Source organism: Ranitomeya imitator, chromosome 6 (assembly GCF_032444005.1).
Source record: "Ranitomeya imitator isolate aRanImi1 chromosome 6, aRanImi1.pri, whole genome shotgun sequence".
In the NCBI taxonomy this organism is placed as follows: Eukaryota; Metazoa; Chordata; class Amphibia; order Anura; family Dendrobatidae; genus Ranitomeya; species Ranitomeya imitator.
In genome coordinates this window covers 227,935,848-227,956,850 of record NC_091287.1, presented here as the reverse complement: position 1 = coordinate 227,956,850, position 21,003 = coordinate 227,935,848, and the positions used below count along the sequence as shown (strand labels likewise).

Sequence of the window (21,003 nt, the reverse complement as noted above, 5' to 3'; positions counted from 1 at the left end):
GGATGTAGTGTATATGGACTTTTCAAAAGCTTTTGATACGGTGCCACACAAAAGGTTGATACATAAATTGAGAATAATGGGGATAGGGAAAAATATGTTTAAGTGGGTTGAGAGCTGGCTCAGGGATAGGAAACAAAGAGTGGTTATTAATGGGCCACACTTGGACTGGGTAGCGGTTAGCAGTGGGGTACCACAGGGGTCAGTATTGGGCCCTCTTCTTTTTAACATATTTATTAATTACCTTGTAGGGGGCATTCAGAGTAGAATTTCAATATTTTCAGATGACACTAAACTCTGCAGGGTAATCAATACAGAGGAGGACAATTTTATATTACAGGATGATTTATGTAAACTAAAAGCTTGGGCTGATAAATGGCAAATGAGCTTTAATGGGGATAAATGTAAGGTCATGCACTTGGGTAGAAGTAATAAGATGTATAATTATGTGCTTAATTCTAAAACTCTGGGCAAAACCGTCAATGAAAAAGACCTGGGTGTATGGGTGGATGACAAACTCATATTCAGTGGCCAGTGCCAGGCAGCTGCTACAAAGGCAAATAACATAATGGGATGCATTAAAAGAGGCATAGATGCTCATGAGGAGAACATAATTTTACCTCTATACAAGTCACTAGTTCGACCACACTTAGAATACTGTGCACAGTTCTGGTCTCCGGTGTATAAGAAAGACATAGCTGAACTGGAGCGGGTGCAGAGAAGAGCGACCAAGGTTATTAGAGGACTAGGGCGTCTGCAATACCAAGATAGGTTATTACACTTGGGGCTATTTAGTTTGGAAAAACGAAGACTAAGGGGTGATCTTATTTTAATGTATAAATATATGAGGGGACAGTACAAAGACCTTTCTGATGATCTTTTTAATCATAGACCTGAAACAGGGACAAGGGGGCATCCTCTGCGTTTGGAGGAAAAAAGGTTTAAGCATAATAACAGATGCGGATTCTTTACTGTAAGAGCAGTGAGACTATGGAACTCTCTGCCGTATGATGTTGTAATGAGTGATTCATTACTTAAATTTAAGAGGGGACTGGATACCTTTCTGGAAAAGTATAATGTTACAGGGTATATACACTAGATTCCTTGATAGGGCGTTGATCCAGGGAACTAGTCTGATTGCCGTATGTGGAGTCGGGAAGGAATTTTTTTCCCCAATGTGGAGCTTACTCTTTGCCACATGGTTTTTTTTTTGCCTTCCTCTGGATCAACATGTTAGGGCATGTTAGGTTAGGCTATGGGTTGAACTAGATGGACTTGTCGTCTTCCTTCAACCTTAATAACTATGTAACTATGTTAGGGTTATGGCTTGTTCACCATCATTGATAGGAAAAGTCAGGTGATGCAAATTTCCCAGCTTTATAAAAACCCAGCGGTCTCTAACCTAGTGCCAAAAAAACAACAGCCATGGGTTCTTCTAAGCAGCTGGCTAGCACTCTGAAAATGAAAATGGTGGAGGTCCACAAAGCAGGAGAAGGCTAGTAGAAGATAGTAAAGTGTTTTTAAGTTGCCCATTCCTCAGAAATGTGATTAAGAAATGGAAGTTAACAAGAACAGTGAAGGTCAAGATAAGGTCTTGAAGACTGTCAGGATTCCCCTGACCGCTGTCACCAATTGGTCACGATTCGGGGTGACTTTAGGCCAACAGACAACTATCACATGTGCAGGGGGGCTTATCTTAGTTGTCCCTCCACTGCTAACAATGTGATGAGAAAACACACACAAGGCTATTGACCTCTTAGTTTACAGCAGGGGCTTATTCTAGGTATCCCACTGCTTTTCTATATACCACGAACTGCAGGGATTTATGTATATCCCGCTTACAGTTCCACTTAACACTTGCAGCTCTCTGGCGCCCCCTTACTCTCAGGTCAGATTAGGTACTGCACCCTGGGTAATTAGTCGCCAGAAAGGCCGCCTGCTATGTACTGGCTATTGGACACGCTGCAGCGACGCGATAACTACTCCCACTCAGGCAGGAACAATAATTATCAATGCCGCAGTCGCTTCAGCGTAACCCAAAAGTCAGCGCACTCTCGCTGCCACCAGCTTCGATTAAACGGGTCCGAAGCTAACCCAACACAGTAGCGTAATTCTCTTCAAGAGACTTGGGGTACGGTTTAGAGCAGGAGAATGAACTAACATATAATAGTATATCCCATTAAAAAAATTAGGCAGTGCTTTATCAAAAATATTTTTATAAAGATGTTACAAATGAGACAATTGCAAATATGTACAAGGGTAATTATAACATAAAGGGAATAAATGAGAAAAAGCAACACTCACATGTTCAAAGGATGGCAGGCAACCATACGTCCCAGCTCATTTGGACGTGCTGCTGGCTTCAGAAGAAGATAAGATGTCAGGAAGAAATCTAGCAGAAAACTGAGCTGGGGATGTGTGCAGACAGTTACAACTTTAAGGCTGTGACATCACAGAAAGGCTTGCTTATCCAGACCCTCCTCTCTCTACCTTCTGAGTAAACTTTAAACTATTTTCTCTGATTTCTATAACTTCACTACAAAACATGTCAGAGTCCTAACAAACTCATAATTCATCTCGGATTAACGTGAGCATTCTAATGAGTTCAAATATGTCCTATCTGGGATACATATTTACAGAGAAAACCCTACTTCTTTACCAGATGGAGTTAGAAGCCCGAGTTTCAAGGGATGGGTAGATACACCGAGTGAGAATAAGAATATATATTTTCGTATGTCTAGCTTAAATCGTTTGCCTAATATCTAACAAAAACTTAAAGAATCTTTCATGAATCTTGGAGCCATTTTTCCAGTTTTAACTAGTGCAGGTGGGAGGGGTGAGGGACTTTCGTCCGAGCCTGGAATTTATGACCCCAGGGCAATAAAACCCCCTTCTAGCATACAGTCCGTAGCCCAGAGAGAAACAAAGAGAGTCAGCTAGTGAAGGGGGGGTTTAGCCCACTTCATGAGCTGAAGAGCAACTAAACTTATATGATATTTCATACCATATCGTGACAAAGACCAAGCAAAATTTCAGTGAGAGCTGCTTGTAGAATTGCTAGAGAGGCAAATAAGATCCCCCGCTTTACTGCGAAAGACTTTCACAAAGATTTAGCAGACTCTGGAGTTGTACATTGTTCTACTGTTCAGAGACACCTGCTCAAACATGTCTTCATCGAAGAGTCAGAAGAAAACCTGATTTTCACCATAAAATTCAGCTTCAAAAGTATGCAAAAGAACATCTAAACAAGCCTGATGCATTTTGGAAACAAGTACTGTGGACCTATAGTTAAAGTAGAACTATTTGCCCACAATTATCAAAAGGTAGGTGTGGAGAAAAAAGGGCACAGAATCTTAGGAAAAGATCATGTTGTGAACCATTAAGCATGGGGGTTGATCAATGCATTCAATGAAATTTCAACAAAATCTTGATGCAAACACACCATATATGAAAAGAAAAAAAAGTTGCAAAGAGAATGGCTTCTACAAATGGATAAGGATCCTAAGCACACATCAAAATCCACAATAGACTACCTCAAAAGGTGCAAGCTGAAGGTTCTACAATTGCCTTTGCAGTCCCCTGATCTGATCACTGAAAATCAGTTACATATTATTCGAGCACGCCCAAGATCCTCTGACAACACGTGAGCATGCTCAGATAACACGTAATCCCAGCATATTCGCTCATCGCAGATGCTTAGCTTGGAGGCTAGCAAAAAGGTGGGGGCTTGGTTTAGAGGCCTCTAGTAAGATGCACCATACTATGCGAGCTGCTGTGTTCTAATTGGAAACTTTTCAGATTGCCGGGTGTACATTGTGTATTAGTAGATCTATCCCATTAAATTACAAAATATGTTAAAATAAAGATGTTCATTTTAACGGGGGGGATTCACAACAATCTAATTTGATGGTGATGAATACTTAGTGTATTTATATAACTTTGGTGGTCAGATGTTGGCAGGAAATTGTCAGCAGAATTTTAACTGGTACAGTTCACAAAACGCATTTAGAAGTAAAGCCCCTTTTGAAATTTTGCAGTTTGTGAAGTAGAAAATGAAGTTGCATCCGCTTTTTTTAAAAATAAAGCTTATCTGGGCGATGCTGCTGTATTAAGTAGTCACTCCTGTAATCAGTGTCTCAGTGGTAATCAATCCCAGTTTGTTGCTGGATTGACATTCTGCTACGAGTGTCGATAGGCTCGAGGAAACATCACGGAACAATGAGCATGTGATACTGACAACACTGGTGACAACTCAATGCTGCAGCACCGCCCAGATATCTAAAACACAGGGGTGCACAGTGAGGATAACACTGCCGGACATTCTGGTGATTTTACGCATGGGAAGGTCTAAAACAGATTTGCCAATATAAACTGCATAAAAAAATATTTCAGATTTGATGAGGGAAAGATAAAAAACCAAAACATCAGACTATAATTCTTTTCGAAAATTTTAACTCAACTGCCATTTAAGGCTACGTTCACATTTGCGTTGCTGGGCGCAGCGTCATCGACGCATGCTTCATGCGCCCCTATCTTCAACATGGGGGGGCGCACGGTACTGTGCAAAAGATTTAAGTGGAAAAATGCTAGAGTGGAGAAGAAAGGAACTAAAAAACATTGGTGAACTATCGATCTGTGAATGGGAGCTTAAGCAAATCCTTCTGTCCCTTCGTGTAATCTCAGTCAAACTCAAAGATGTTGAGATAAGGGATATGTGAGGTTCATATCACTTCTACGGCTAAGGCTCATTGCTCTCTCTCTCCAGCCCTTCAATGAACAAACTGCTTTCTGTTACAGCCAAATCTCTCACATTTTGACCCATCAGTTCAAAATTGCTGCCATTTTTTGCACCGTTGAGTTAGTTAGCCTCGTTTAGATGTCGAAGGAATGGCTTTTGGCCACAAGTCTTCCATGATGACTTTTGGACAGATTATCTCAATAATAGACATGTGTAGCTGGGTCCCAATGGTTGCTGTAATTTCTGATCTGATGACACTGCCAAATGCCATTCAATTTCAAAGGGAAATAAGCATAATGTGTCTTTCATCTGGCATATGAAGTTTCGGTGACCTACAAGTGCATCTACGGTCCTCACCATTACCCATTTGTTGGGGTCCTCATGGTCATCAGAGTGCAGTCCAATTACCGTGGACACAGAGAATGGAGAAATTAAGTTCTTTGTCTTCTCCGCACCCGTGGTTCTCATGCAAGAGAATCAGATCACATTAAGGTGACATTCAGATAAAACTTTTTCAGTCACAATAGTTTAAATTGTCCCATTTCTCACATGCCTAGCTAGTTTCCACCCACTAGCTCTGACAACTGAAAATTAGAAATAGAGCTTGCAGGTTAAAAATCTGGTACAAATGCAGGATTCAAGTTATACACTGGTTCAAAACTGGTATTTCCTGACATCACAGCTTATTTCGAAGTCACAAAAAAATGCAATGCTAATGTTGGGTTTAACAATATGAGCTATTCAGATGTATTCCACTTGTTCATTTCCCCACTCACAGAAAGTGGTCAAAAACACCCAAAGAAAGTAGCTGCAACATTATCCTCCTTGCTGACTTAGAGTCATTCACACACTGCAAGTCTAATTTTATATCCCTGGAAAACTGATAGTTTTTCTCTCATATGCCATTAGTATAGCCTCTATTTTGCATACTTTTTTCTCATCCACTTTTATTCCATCGTAAATTTTATTAATCCATTGATTTTTAATGGATCTGCTAAAAGCGAATGAAACAGATGGAACTCTGAACTAAAAAGAATGTCTTCTGTTTTCCAACCCTGTCTAACAAGTTTCTAGAAACTTTAAATGGCTGAGTCTGATCTGTAAAACAGTAGAGTAGGACATGCTCCAAGTCTGATGGACAGGAGAAACGGATCGTTGTTTTTTTTAAACTGCTGTGTATATGGGTCAATGTGCTGTTTTAAAAATGGGCAGCACATGTACAATCAATGTGTGAATGAAGCCTTAGGATGGTTTTGCATCACTATTTCTGAAGAAATCCTACTGTGGTTTTTGATGCAATTTTTGAAAGTTGGTCCAGCAAAAGAAACAAAAGTGCTTCCTTTATAGGAAGGGGGGGCTCCATTAAGGAACTCTTAGGGTATGTGCACACATGAAGTATTTGTAGCAAAAATCTCTGCATCTCGTCAGGATGAACATTCCGTAATATAGGCTGCATTTTTGCTGCAGATTTTCCCCCAATTATTAGTATGCATGAAGTGTGCAGCAAAAAACATTGAAAGAATTGACATACTGCAGATTTAAGCCTGCTGCAAATCTGCAAAGAAAAAATAATATAAAACTATCTAAAATAGATAAAACAATAAACATAACACATAAAACAATAGTACACAATTTCAAAATATTCTTTATTTTATATTGTCTCTCTACAGTGTAAAATACAGAGAAACTAACAATGTATTCAACATAGAAAATTTCATAAAAATTTACTTTACAGTTGTACATCTATGTAAATGGATGACGGAGATTTTCACGTCAAGAAAAACCCATGATTTGCAATGTTTAAGATGCATCTTGTCCACTAAGGAAAAAAAAAAAAAAAACTGGAGTTGGAATGTTGGTTTACCGACTCTGAAGCCCTGGGCATGCCTTTACTGGAATGGTGCATGTTTTATCCGGAAGGGGTAGTGGCTCCACATGCAACACTGTGGTAGGAATTACAGCAAAATCATTTGGCATAAAATAAAGCCAGCAAAGAGGTGGTGGAAATCTTCACTAGACAAACTTGGCTGGCATCAAAGCTATCAATTCGCATAAGCCACTTTGATAAATCTGGCGTACTTTTAAAGCTTGTGGAGGTGACCGTATTTTCAGTCAAAGTGCGATCAGGCAAAACTTCGGATTGCACTCGGACCAATGTTATGCTATGGAGCCATGCACATTGGGGGAAAAAACAACATGCTATATTTGCATCTGATGTTCGAATCGCACTCGGCCATACAAGTCGAGGAGTTCGGTGAAAAGGAGGGATGGGGATTAAAAATAAATAAAATCGGACTGCACTTGGATGACAACTGACTGCAGTCTGATAACCACGGACAGAAAGAATGGAGAAATTGCCCCCCACTCAAATCTTCCCACATCCAAGAAAATAAATTCACACAGATCAAACTCTGATCAGTGAGATTATCATAATCGGCCCAAATCACTTTTTCATGAGAGAAAATACTGTCATGTGATCCTCGTCTAAGACAGACTAGTCTAAGTTGTTTAAGGTGGTTGTCCAAGCTTTGGGCTCAAGACTGCAGTGATTCCATGTTACTGCAAACTTGTGAATCCTCACAGCATGCAGCCTGCAAGCGGTCAGGATTCTCAGGTGCAGAGAGGTGATGGGACCACAGGTATACAATTCGCATATATCCGGCCACATTCTGACTAGACGTGGCTGGGTTAGTTCAATCCACTTATATTGAGAGAGGACGAGAACTTCAAATCAGCCCAGGACCTCATGTAAGCAAACTGCATACTTGCACCCATACACTACCGGAGAATCCTGACATCGCACATTGTGCGCACTTGGAGAATTCAAAAGTCTACAGTCACACAGAGTGCCTACAGCCTTAAACCCAAGCCTGGAAACCCCTTTAAGGCCAGTTTCAAACATCTGTGAAGCCTAGACCATTCTAGCATCTTAAGACTCAATTTAAATGATGTGTCTCCAGAACTGAGACTGGTACTTCATTGGCATTTATGAAGCAGTGAGCTCAGGCCAAAAGACCTTGCAGTTAGACTGGGGTTTCAGACACAAAAATGGTCTCTGTTTCACAGACGTGTGAAACTGACTTAAAAGTTAGACAAGAGATAATAAATACCCTCGATAGACAAACTATAACATTTACTTTAAGCAGTATGCATATTTCAGTGCGATCAAGGAGTCCCGAGACCATAAGATTACAATTCTTACATCCATCATGAAAGAGATGTTAGGAAATTCTGCAAACTTTGCTTTTTATTTTGTTCTTTTTCCTCTTGACTAAGCAACATTTTTAACCTTGAAAAATGGAATTTGCCCTTCTTTGCTGACTTTGCTATCAGGGCTGGTGAAGATGTGGCAGAGGCACATGACCTGGAAAAATTAGATGTAAATCTATTAAGCATTTATCAAATACACAACTCAAGCATTACACATTATCAACCAGCTCGTCGACTTCTTTTCTTTTACTTTTTCTGCCTCCACTGATGATGGCTGTAGCAGTCACTCACCAGCTCATCAGTAGAGGACGCAAAGAACCATGCAACAATACGGAGTAGCAGTGGGACTTCGGTAAGGTAACGTGTGCATGGGTAGCAGGGCTGTGGAATCGGTAAGCCAAACCACCGACTCAGACTCCTCAATTTCCTTGACTTATGACTCCACAGCACTGGTCACTACTGAGCATGTACATAAAGTGCAGCAGGTTCATCTGAGCTAACAGCCAAGATCCTTACATCAGGAACAGAACAGACATTTTTAGGACATTTCTTAACTTTCCCAAATTATGATAACATTTATAGCACTGAATTACTGTACCCAATTTATTATATATTTTAGGAGTCAGAGTCCGTCCATTTTAAACCGACTGCAACTCCGCCAATTTGAACACTGACCCCACAACGCCCTGGTGAGTTGATGTGTTTTTCCTTACAGAAGTACCTGAATAAGGGGGTTACAATTAAGCAAGATCTGTAGTTTTAGCAGGCTTTACATAAATCAATAGTACTTTGTAATAACCAGAATCCCACAATGTCTGTCCACCATTTCATCTTCCTTCTCGGCTAGATTTCTAAAACTTAATAAGGATAAAACAGAATTCATTATCTTTGCCCATTTAACGCAACCCCCCAACAGACCTATCCATCTAAGTCAATGGCTGCCTACTCTCCCCTGTCCCACAAGCTTGCTGCCTAGGGGTAACCCTTTGACTCCTCTCCTTCAAAACACAAAAAAATATTTCCCTGATCCGCACATTTCTTAACCAAGAATCTACAAAAACAATAGCACATTCCCTCATCACCTCCCGCATTGACTACATCAACCTCCTGCTCTGTGGCCTCCTTTCTACCACTCTTGCACCCCTCCAATCTATCCTTAACACTATAAGTCCCAGAAATTTCAAGCTCCAAAAGGTAGAAATGTTAAATGACCCCTCTCTGGGACTTCTAGTGTTAACTCTGCTGCCCGACTAATCCCAGCCTGTCGCCCAGCCTCTCCCCTCTGTCAATCCCTTCACTGGCTCCCCATTACCCAGACACTCCAGTTCAAAACCATAACATACAAAGCCATCCACAACCTGTCTCCTCCATACACTTGGAACCTAGCCTCCCGGTACTTACCAGCACGCAACCTCCAATCCTCACAAGATCTCCTTCTCTACTCCCCTTTTATCTCCTCTTCCCTCAATCGTATACAACAAGAATTCTATTGTATATCCCCTCTACTCTGGAACTCTCAACCCCAACATATCAGACACTTGTCTACCAAGGAAACCTTTAAAAGGAACCTGAAGACCTACCTCTTCCGACAAGCCTACAACCTACAGTAACCCTCGTTCCACCATATCACGTCACGACCAGCTCTACTCCTCAACTACTGTATCCTCACCAATCCCTTGCAGACTGAGCCCTCACGGGCAGGCTCCTCTCTCCTCCACTACTAATCGTTGACTTGTATTGTTCATGATTATCGTACTTGTTTTTTTTAGTATGTATACCCCTTTTCACATGTAAAGCGCCAAACAAATAGCGCTATAATAAATGTTATTAGTAGTGATGAGCGAGTGTACTCTTTGCTCGGGTTTTCCCCGAGCACGCTAGGGTGAACGCCGAGTATTTATGACTGCTCGGAGATTTAGTATTCATCGCGGCAGATGAATGATTTAGGCTAGGTTCACATTGCGTTAGTGCGTTAAAGCAAGTGCCGAAAAAGATCGCGTTAGCGCAGATGCTCTCTGTGCTAGTGGTGATGGACCCGAAAACGCTGCAGACTGCGTCTGAGGGTCCGTCACAGGATGACGGCACATCGCTAACGCATGCCGATTATGACATGCTTTAGCGATGCGCTACATAATGGCAGTTAATGGGTGCACTAACACATCCGTTACATAGCGTTAGTGCCGCTATGTAACGGATCCAGTCAGCGCATTGCCATTAATGCAATGTGAACCCAGCCTTACAGCTACTAGCCAGGCTGAGTACATGTGGGGGTTGCCTGGCTGCTAGGTAATACTCACATGTAATCAAGCAGGCTAGTAGCTGTAAATCATTCAGCTGGAGTGATGAAAACTAAATCTCCAAGCAGTCATAAATACTCGGAGGTCACCCACAGGAGCAACGAGTACACTCGCTCATCACTAGTTATTAGGTAAATCTTTTTTCCTCAACTTCTGAACCACTTTTTCCTCTCCCCCTACTTCTCCAACTTAAAAAGGGAATGCATCATCAGAAAACAAGTTTTTTAAAAAAAAAACAAACAAAACAAAAACAGACTTTTGTGTTAACCCCTTAACGACCAGAGGTATTTCAGTTTTTGCATTTTTTGCTCCACTTGTTTCCAGAGCCACAACTTATTTCAAAATGGCCATGTGAGGGCTTGTTTTTTTGCAGGACAAGTTGTACTTTTGAATAACACCATTGGTTTTAACATGTCATGTACTGGAACCCGGGAAAAAAAAAATTAAAAGGGCAGGGAAATTGCAAAAAAAAAGTGCAATTCCACACTTGTTTTTTTTACCATGTTCACTAAATGCTAAAACTGACCGGCCATTGTGATTCTCCAGGTCATTATGAGTTCACAGACTCTAAACATGTCTAGGTTCTTTTTTAATTTAAGTGGAGAAAAAAAAAATCCCAGATTTGCACGTCGAACTGACATTTTTATTGATACCATTTTGATGTAGAGACGATCTATTGATCGCCCGTTATTGCATTTTAATGCAATCATGTGGCGACCAAAAAAAAGTATTTCTGACGTTTTGAATTTTTTGTTCGAGTTACGTCGTTTCGCGATCGGGTTAATTCTTTATATTGATAGATCGGGCGATTCTGAATGCAGCGATACCAAATATGTGTATGTTTGATTTTTTTAATTGTCTTATTTTGAATGGTGTGAAAGGGGGGTAGTGATTTGAATTTATACTTTATTTTAATATTTTTACAAACTTTTTTTTTTACTTTTTGCATGCTTCAATAGCCTCTAAGGGAGACTAGAAGGTGCAGTACTTCGATCGCCTCTGCTACACACTAGCGATAATCAGATCGCCTGTGTGTAGCAGAAATGCTCACTTGCTATGAGCGCCGACCACGGGGAGGAACTCATAGCAATCTGACAATGGCAACCATAGAGGTCTGCTGGAGACCTCTGGTTGTCATGCCAACCCATCGGTGACCTGCGATCATGTGACGGGCCGATGGGCGGGATTAGTGATGCACTTCTGGTAAGCGCAAGTTAAGTGCTGTTGTCAGAGATTGACAGCGGCATTTAACTAGTTAACAGCCACAGGTGGATCGCGATTCCAAGCCCGGCTGTTATGGGCACATGTCAGCTGTATAGATTACCTGTCATGTGCCCAGAAAGGTGCAGGCTCAGTGCTGGAGCCAGCTCCAAACAGGGGGAGTCTGGCATCGGCGTAGTATTACGCCCAATGTCGGTACGGTGTTAAAGCCATTTCAATTGCATTTTTTAAAATTAGCAATTTTTTTTAATATCACAATCTGTAATAAAAATTGTAACTTTTGCAAGTTTCACACTAGTCAATGTCAATGGGGCTACCTTAGACTACCTTCATGTCTCAGGAGATGCACATGTAGAACAATAGCAAAAGCCTGACTTCATTACAAAAGATGAGGTCTGATTATCTAAGCCTGTGGAATGGTAATCTTGCTTTCCATTATATAATGAGTCTGCAAAATACGCTTAAGGTACCGTCACATTTAGCGACGCTGCAGCGATCTATACAACGATCCCGATCGCTGCAGCGTCGCTGTGTGGTCGCTGGAGAGCTGTCACACAGACAGCTCTCCAGCGACCAACTATGCGAAGTCCCCTGGTAGCCAGGGTAAACATCGGGTTACTAAGTGCAGGGCCGAGCTTAGTAACCCGATGTTTACCCTGGTTACCAGCGTAAACGTTAAAAAAAAAAAACAAACACTACATACTTACATTCCGGTGTCTGTCCCCCGGCGTTCTGCTTCCCTGCACTGAGCGCTGGCCAGCCGTAAAGCAGAGCACAGCGGTGACGTCATCGCTGTGCTTTCTGGCCGGCGCTCAGACAGAGCAGAGAAGCACAGCGCCGGGGAACAGACACCGGAATGTAAGTATGTAGTGTTTTTTTTTTTTTTACGTTTATGCTGGTAACCAGGGTAAACATCGGGTTACTAAGCGCGGCCCTGCGCTTAGTAACCCGATGTTTACCCTGGTTACCAGCGAAGACATCGCTGAATCGGCGTCACACACACGCCGATCCAGCGATGTCTGCGGGAGATCCAGCGACGAAATAAAGTTCTGGACTTTCTGCTCTGACCAACGATATCACAGCAGGATCCAGATCGCTGCTGCGTGTCAAACACGATATCGCTAGCCAGGACGCTGCAACGTCACGGATCGCTAGCGATATCGTTGTTAAGTTGGTCAGTGTGAAGGTACCTTTACTGAAAGGGCAAGAGGTATGTGTTATCTCTAAAATAACCAGTGGCCAGTGCGAGATTACCAACAGTTAATACAAATAGTGATACGGAGAAAAAATAAAATAAAATGTTGCCAAAACAGGTTTTAACATGCATGTAACAAAAATCAGATTTAAACAATAGATCATTTTCTGATGATACATTCTCTCAACATCCATTAAAAAAAACAAAAAAAAAAAATCAGCTCAACTCCTCTTGTTGAAGATAAGAGGCATCAATAGCACAAGATTTTGACGGGTATGGAGAGGGGAGGATAAGTGAGGAGCACAGCTAGAAAAAAGCCTGCAGGAGATGTGCTGACTTAACCCGTCAAGTCTTCTACTTAACCCTAAAGCTGGATGCAGTATTGCTGTTATCATTTCCTCCATAGTTCCATACTGGTGCAGGTTCTGTCTGTATATCGGAGATATCATAGCAGCTAGTCTCCTACCACAACTCTTAGAGGTAAAAATGTGAAAATGTACGATCCAAGACATATAATGCCAGAGATATTGTATCCATGAGGAACAACAATAGGTATGACAGATTACTTTAATAAGTTACTTTAAAAAAAAAAAAAATTATCCTTTAATTTTTGTAATCAATTTTCAATCATATGTGCACATAAACTAATACTTTGCCCCAAATTGTCCATTTTTAAGCAGGGGCATAATGGGGGTCCTGAGTCCTTATTCACCTACAGTGGGTGTCTATGCCATTGCCAGCACATTTTTGGAACCAACAGTTGTAAGGATGAATTATATCTGCTGTTTATGATGCATTTTTTTATGCCAAAGTCAGGACTAAATCTAAAAAAAGTGAAAGTATTGAAGGAAAGACTGATACTGCTCCTATTTGTTCACACTCCTGTGGTGTTGGGCTTAAAAAAAACTACAATGCACCAGAAAAATGTAATTAGAGCATAAAGTAGATGTGCTGACAATGCAAACCCCTAACATTGATTTAACATGGTCAAGATACTTTAAATTAGTGTTACAGAGATTATAATGAATTTTGACAGCTGCAATGTGAAAACAAATGTAAAAAATCCAACAAGCGAACATTTAGCAAATCTAGTATACCTGGGTGTGAGTGCAGGGCTTCGGATTTTAGAACCGAGCTTCTCTTCACTGTAAGGTAGGTTGACTTTTCGACTGGATCCAGGCTTTCTTAAATCGGGAGATCCAAAATTCCTAATCACCTTGGGAGTACCCGGACTGTTTGCTATAACCATTCTGCTTTCACCAGGATACTTTGAAATCATTTGGCAAGTATTACATGTAACTACCTGAAACAATCAGAGGTATGAGGTTTACAGAAGCGAACACTATCCTACTACTTAAAAATAGAATCACTAACCTTAACAATGTAACAACTATTAACATTAAACACAGAAAATAAAAACTATTAAATAGTTACGATAACTTAATAAGTGACAGTACCGTGGCAAAAGCTGCCATTCTGTATAGAAAGGAAGCCCGGTATAGTCCAGTCTGTAGACGAGTCTGGATTTCTGACAACAACCACTGATCTATATAGCTCTATTGATGTGGACCCTGTGACGTCCACAGTGGGATCGCCTCCGGTACGGATGTCTGCTCCAGTAGCAATCAATCATGTCCTAAAATCGAATACCATTTTCACAAACCAACTACTCCAAAAGGATTTATATACACACGGCATAGTGAAATATGCATATAAGGATACATAACTGTTTATAGTCTAATGGGACTCCTATACTGATGCACATTATTACCATCAAGATGCACATATACTGCACTGCTGAAAAAAACCAAAATAAAAAGCAAAGTACCATTATGTTTAGAAGGGCAAGCCAGTTTAGTAAAAACACTGGTTCTCCCCAAATGTCTGTTTCTTGGAGGCCGTTCTATGGGTTGGAACTAGGAGCAGGCTAAACCTGCATATTTTGAGGCAATCCAAAACACAAGACCAGTCTAACGCGGTTCATTTTTCTTTACCACTACTTTTCCTAACTATTTAAATCAGTCAATCAAGAAACAGCTGACCGCACCACCAAGACGCTGAACTCATGAACCCACAGGCTGTCAGCATGAGCCGGCCACTAGATTTTGGGTGCTGAACCGAGAAAACATCACAATGCAGCTGCGAGTAAGGAAGGAGACGGCAGCACTCACCGATCTTCAGTGCAGGTAAAACTTTATTGCAGTAAAATCTTCAGGGCTCGGGGGAGCATATACAGCAGAGTGTACAGGTCAAACGACGGCCGTTTCGCGCTGCTCAAGCTCTTCAACAGGTTGAAACCTGTTGAAGCACTTGAGAAGCGCGAAACGGCTGTCAGTTGACCTGTACACTCTGCTGTATATGCTCCCCCGAGCCCTGAAGATTTTACTGCAATAAAGTTTTACCTGCACTGAAGATCGGTGAGTGCTGCCGTCTCCTTCCTTACTCGCTAACTATTTAAATATCTTGCTCCATGGCTTGTCTCTACATTATGGAGGAGATTAAGTTGTGGCACCCTATAGGCTTCTCCAGCCTTTAGGTGCTCATCGAGGCACGTGTCAACCCACTTAAGTATTCACCTATTCCCATTTTGCTAATTTTGGGATAGTTTCAACCAAATTGTGTATTATTGAAATAAAAAGTGACCTGGATGGGTCCATAACTACAATATGGGGACATAACTACATTATAGGGACCTGGATGGGGTCTTAACTACAATATGAGGACCTGGATATGGGGACAGAACTACAATACTCCTGCACATTTGGTACCACCACATCCATAACGAATAAATAAAAACAAAAATGTTCAAAAGGTGCATAGAAAAAAAAGTTATCACTAAAAATGGCACTTTGTCTTTCAAAGAATGCAGCCCTCCAAATTCTAATTTTTTTTTCTATATGTGGCCTATATACCCAGCAGAGTAGGAGACTCCTGGATAAGAACCTACTTACTAATGTGCTCATTACAAGTTAATTTATTGCCAAACATCTCTGAAGCCGCCCTCAAGACATATTGCGCCTAACTTCTCGGTTTGCCGTTCCTTATTTTTTCTTGTCAGTTAAACAGGCAATTAAGTGCCCATAGTTGAAGAAGCAATCTTCTTCCATTTGCAGAGATCAAATGACACTTTTCTTTGTACATGATAAATGAAAAGCTTACATCTACCGTATTCTTCTTGGCCAGCAGTATAAATGGTCATGTTGGATTTTAAATATGCAGTTGTCTACTCAAGATTCTTGCTCTTTCTAGTGGATCACGCCATCTCACGTTTACTTCTGTTCCCCCTACTTTTGCCCTCTTTGCTTTAGAGCATGTTCACACATTCAGTACTAGGTCAATATTTTACATCAGTATTTGTGTGAAAAAAAAAAAATGCAAGTTATGAACGTGTTTCTATTATACTTTTCCCCTGATTGTTCCACTCCTGATTTTGGCTTCCAAATGCTGATGTAAAATACGGAAAGTGCCCTATTTGGGTTACCTCAATGGGACTAAAGGTCCCATTGGAACTTTATGGCGTCAGTTAATTGCCTGCCCTTTGCTTTTATTCCAAGACTCCCTTTTGTACTGCTAATGCAATATTACCACCCTTCATGCCTTTTTGTCCATGTAAAACTTAAAGACTACGGCATTTCAGTCCAGACCTTTTTAGCTTCCTGGTTCAGTTATGATGTGGGGGGGGGGGAACCAAGTCTGCAATGTGTGATACAATTGCTCTTCTGTGGCCCCAGAACTGCTAGTTTTCACAAGATTTAGGGCTTGTTCACAAATTGCGTTTTTTACGTGTCTTACCGTCCCTGCAATGTGAATGAGAATTCTGAATTCCCATGTAAATGCTGCTTATTTTTTTTTTTCTTTGCAGATTTTAAGCAGTTCCAAATCTGCAGCATATCAATTTTCTCAGCTTTTCACACACTCTAATGCATTAGGAAAAAACGCATAAGTGGTGCATAAGTGGTGCATAAAAAAAAATGCATGCATTCATATTTTTGGTGCAGAAAGGTTTGCTGCTGATACTTGTGCACATACCCTAAAAGAAGGCTGTCACAGTCATGCTGCGAAAACCACGGGCAGCATAAATCAGGGCAATGCTCACAGGTCTCTGCCCATGTACACACCAGCTGTTTTACAGACGCTCTGACCAGTGGTTTAACAATCGCAAATTTGGTCAAAGTCACTCCGCTCCTCTTGAAAATGTTTCCTGCTTCCAACATACGAACTTCATTAATTCACTTACCACATTTTATAGATGCCACGGTAATAAGATGATGAATGCAGATCAGTCATTGGTTTTAATGCCATGGCCGCTCTGTGTAAACATCTAGTACGATCTCCTGTCATCTTTAGTTACAATTCACATATATACAATTACATTCCATATACCACTTTATGTGACAGTCATCACCTCGCTGACCTGGCTCTACGTTATCACAGATACATGGCTATACGCAAATAGGCAATTTATATACCGTACCTGAACCAAAAATACCTTTAATTAGACCATTAAGTCATTATTTTAAATTGAAGAAGAAAAAAAAAAAAAAAAAACACGACTTCCCTTAAGCCAAATGTGTCCTTGAAATGTGCAAAGTACACATGGGCACACGGCAATCACATTATCTGTCAGTCAGTTTAATGAAAATTGATCTTGCAAAAAAGTGCTGCTGATCTATCAATGTATAAGTTACATAAGGAGGTTGTGTGCGCAAATACTAACAAGTGTGAGCGGTAAAGTCAAACATGTAGGTTTATGGTCTACAGAACTCTAAGGCTGTGTGCACACGTTGCGGATTTGATTGCAGTTCCCCAGCATTTCTTGCCGCACGGAAATGCATCAAATCCGCAGTGTAGTGCACAACCAATGTAAGTCTATGGGAGCCGCAGACTTGTGCACATGCTGCGGAAAAAGCCGCACTGAAACACAGCTTTTTTTTTCCCGCAGCATGTCACTTTTGTGCTGAACTGCAGCGTTTCTGCACCCATAGACTTGCATTGAGTCGGGCACATCCGCAGCAAAACCGCAGATGTAAAAAAGATCTGCAGTTTTGCTGCGGATGTGGGTCCGACAAACGCTGCAGTTCGGGAACTCGCAACATACAACATACAGTGCATACATACATACAGTACATATAACAGAGTACATACTCACATCACCTTGTCACCTTGATCCCCGAAGCCAGTGTCACCTGTAAAAAAATATTAAAATAAACACTATACTCCCTGTGTCCGCAGATATCCAATTAATACGACTGTCCCACGACGATTTCCCGTGGAGAGCAGCAGCTTCAGCTGATGCGACAGCTCTCCAGGGGCTCCAGGAATACAATGACGGAAGGTATCCTTCGCAATGTATTCCTCCGCCGCTGTAAAAAAAAATAGTCCCTAGTCTCACTTGTGGCACTGCTGTGTGGGAAAATTCCCACGCAGCAATGCCATAAAGTGAGACCCTCAACTAAGGTAACCTCAGTGATGCACTGCAGGAGCCATTGTCTCCTGTCAGTGTGTCACTGGAGGTCCTATAAAGCAGTGACATCACCCGATGTCACTGTTCTATAGGGGAGATCGTCGTGGGACACTCGTTATTAACTGAACTGCGTCGGACAGGGAGTATACGGTTTATTATTTTTAATTTTTTGCAGGTGATCGAGTATGGCAAGTATGGTTAGATTAAGAATATTAAAATACTTTTTCCTGGCTGTGTCTTTTTTTTTTTTTTTTTTTTTTTTAACTCTTTCACTACTCTAGGATTAATAACGGATAGGCCTCTTATTGACGCCTCTCCATTATTAACCGGGTTTAATGTCACCTTACATTAGCAAGGTCACATTAACCCGTTATTACCCCATATCCCACCGCTACAGGGGAGTGGGAAGAGAGGGGCTAAGTGCCGGAATTGGCGCATCTTACAGATGCGCCATTTCTGGGGCAGCTGCGGAAGCGGTATTTGTAGCCGGGGGGCCCAATATCCATTGCCCCTCTCTAGGCTATGAATATCAGCCTGCAGCTGTCTGCGTAGCCTTTCTGGCTATAAAAATCTAGGGGACCCCAAGTCTTTTTTTTGGGGGGGGGGGGGGGCATGGGTATTAACCCCTTCCCAGGCTACAAATATTGGCCCCCGACCATCGGTTTTCCCCCTATGGCTCAGAAAATTGCGCAGGAGCCCACGCCATTTTTTTTTTTAAATTAAAAATTCATTAATAAACACCGGCCTATCTATATCTATCCATATATCTATAGGGTATGTGTCCACGGGCTGGATTGCCAGCGCTTTGGATGGAGTGGAAAACTCGCTCCGCCCAAAGTGCCCCCCCTTCGGTACACGCGGTGATTCCGGATGTGTTCATTGCACACATCCGGAATCTCCGCACCCCATACATAGGACCCTGTTATTTACCTTGCAGCGACGGAGCGTCGCTGCAAGTTAGACATGCTGCGTTCTAAAAAGACGCGCCACATGTCCGTAAACGCAGAGCTGTCGGATGCATGTTCGCACGCATAGTGGAGATGGGATTTCATAAAATCCCCTCCACTATGCGCTAACATCTGGACGCTGCGGGTTGAACGCTGAGGTTGTATGCAGCATCTAATCCGCAGATAATCTGGATGTAATCCGGCCCGTGGACACATACCCTACGCTATCCATACATCTATCAATAGATATATCTATAAATATATCTATAGATATATGAATAGATAGATGTATGCATCTATACATTATCTACATGTAGATCTATCCATCTCATCTATCAATTTGTCTATCTGTGTGTAATGGAGTGTGGGTTGGACAAATGTACAAGAGGAGGTTGGACAATAATGACATCACAAATCTATTTTTTTTTGTTCAATAACATCTTTATTTACCTTTGAAAAACGCATACAAAAACGCATTACAAAACGAACAAAAAACGCGCAAAAAACGCACACAAAAAAAAACGCACCAAAAACTGCAAAAAAAAAAAAAAAAAAAAACACAGCTGCGTTTTCTGCCAGGAGATGCAGATTTTGTGCAGAAAAATTCTGCACCCAAATCTGCAACATGTGCACATAGCCTGAACGTTTTATCCCAGTAAGGCAGAATACGATGAGCATGAGATTTATAAAGTCACCTTACAGCACAGGCTGCTTGGCTCCCCACGTTACTTATATTTCCAGCTAATCACCTTACGGTGTTCATCACCATGCTGCCATGACAGCTTGCAGTGGTGGGGGGAGACTTTTTTGCAGCCAAAACAAAGCGCTCAGAAAGCAGGTATTACTACATTTTGCGGTGCCAATGACATGTTTAATAAAGTTAGTTTTATTCAAAGACACAGCAAAAAAAAATTAAAAAAAAAAAAAAAAAAAAATCACTGCTAAGCCTGTTTGCAGTGTTTTTTTCCCCCCCAATCTCAGTTTTTGATAGGTGAAAAAAAAACACGCTGCAAAAAATAATAGAAGACAATGCAGTTGTCAAATTAAGTCAGAAAAAAACAAAACAAGAGTGTGTTTGAGATTTGTGAAATATCATAGCTTTTGCTGGTAGTGTAAAAGGCAGCTTCTTTTCTGCAGACAAACACGCTCCCAAAACGCTGTGTGACACCATAGCCAAATTATTCAACACTTCTGCAATTCCAGGCCAAATACCGACTCATGGCAACCAATTCATGCCTATTTAGTCCTTGGGGTTTATCAACATTTGTCTTTTTGTTTGTACGGCCGCTGTTTGAGGAATGACCACAAGTTCTTAATGATTGAGATCTGAGAATTCCCTGAGATCGTGGCCATGCGCCCAAAATGGCAATGTTTTGTTCACCGAGCCACCTCGTTATCACTTTTACCTTGTGACACCCTGCCCCATCATGCTGGAAAAACCATTGTTTAATACCAAATTTCTCCTGCATCGCTGGGAGAAGTTCCTCTTGTAGGATGTTTAGGTAACACTGCCAGGAATAAAGAATAGTCTTTACTCTCGGCATGACATGGGACTAAATGGTAGCACCCACCTTTTCTTCTCTGGACAAATATTTTTCTAAATGTCAGAGTCTGAAGGGGGCTTCTTCAGAGAAAACTCCTTGTAGGAAGTGCAGGGACTGGACTGCAGGGCACTGTTTGGAACATCTGGAAGAATGATTGTCAGAAGACAAGTTGGGTTCTACCAGAAGTCCTGTGATCATTCAGGTGTGGTCTCACAATTTTGCCTATGATCATGGCCATGAATAAAGAATGGTACGGAAACATCCCCCACGATCAATGATTTAGCAGTTTGGAGATGAACAACGATTTTCCCCAACATGCTGCAGCACCATGTCACAAGGCAAACATGATAACTAAGTGGCTCATGGCCAGGAAACTCTCCTGATCTCAAA

At 41.4% G+C, this 21,003-nt stretch overlaps 1 protein-coding gene across 1 annotated transcript in view; it reads right to left on the bottom strand.

The window, feature by feature from the left end:
- Positions 1–6,362: 6,362 nt before the first annotated feature.
- C6H18orf21 (chromosome 6 C18orf21 homolog) overlaps positions 6,363–21,003 on the bottom strand; it is a 28,106-nt gene continuing 13,465 nt past the window's right edge. The window contains exons 4-5 of the mRNA XM_069730501.1: positions 13,756–13,961; positions 6,363–8,099 (exon numbers count right to left, since the gene is read on the bottom strand). Of these exons, the coding sequence (XP_069586602.1) occupies positions 7,943–8,099; positions 13,756–13,961 (363 nt within the window). The 3' untranslated portion in view covers positions 6,363–7,942. The remainder of the gene's footprint in view (positions 8,100–13,755; positions 13,962–21,003) is intronic.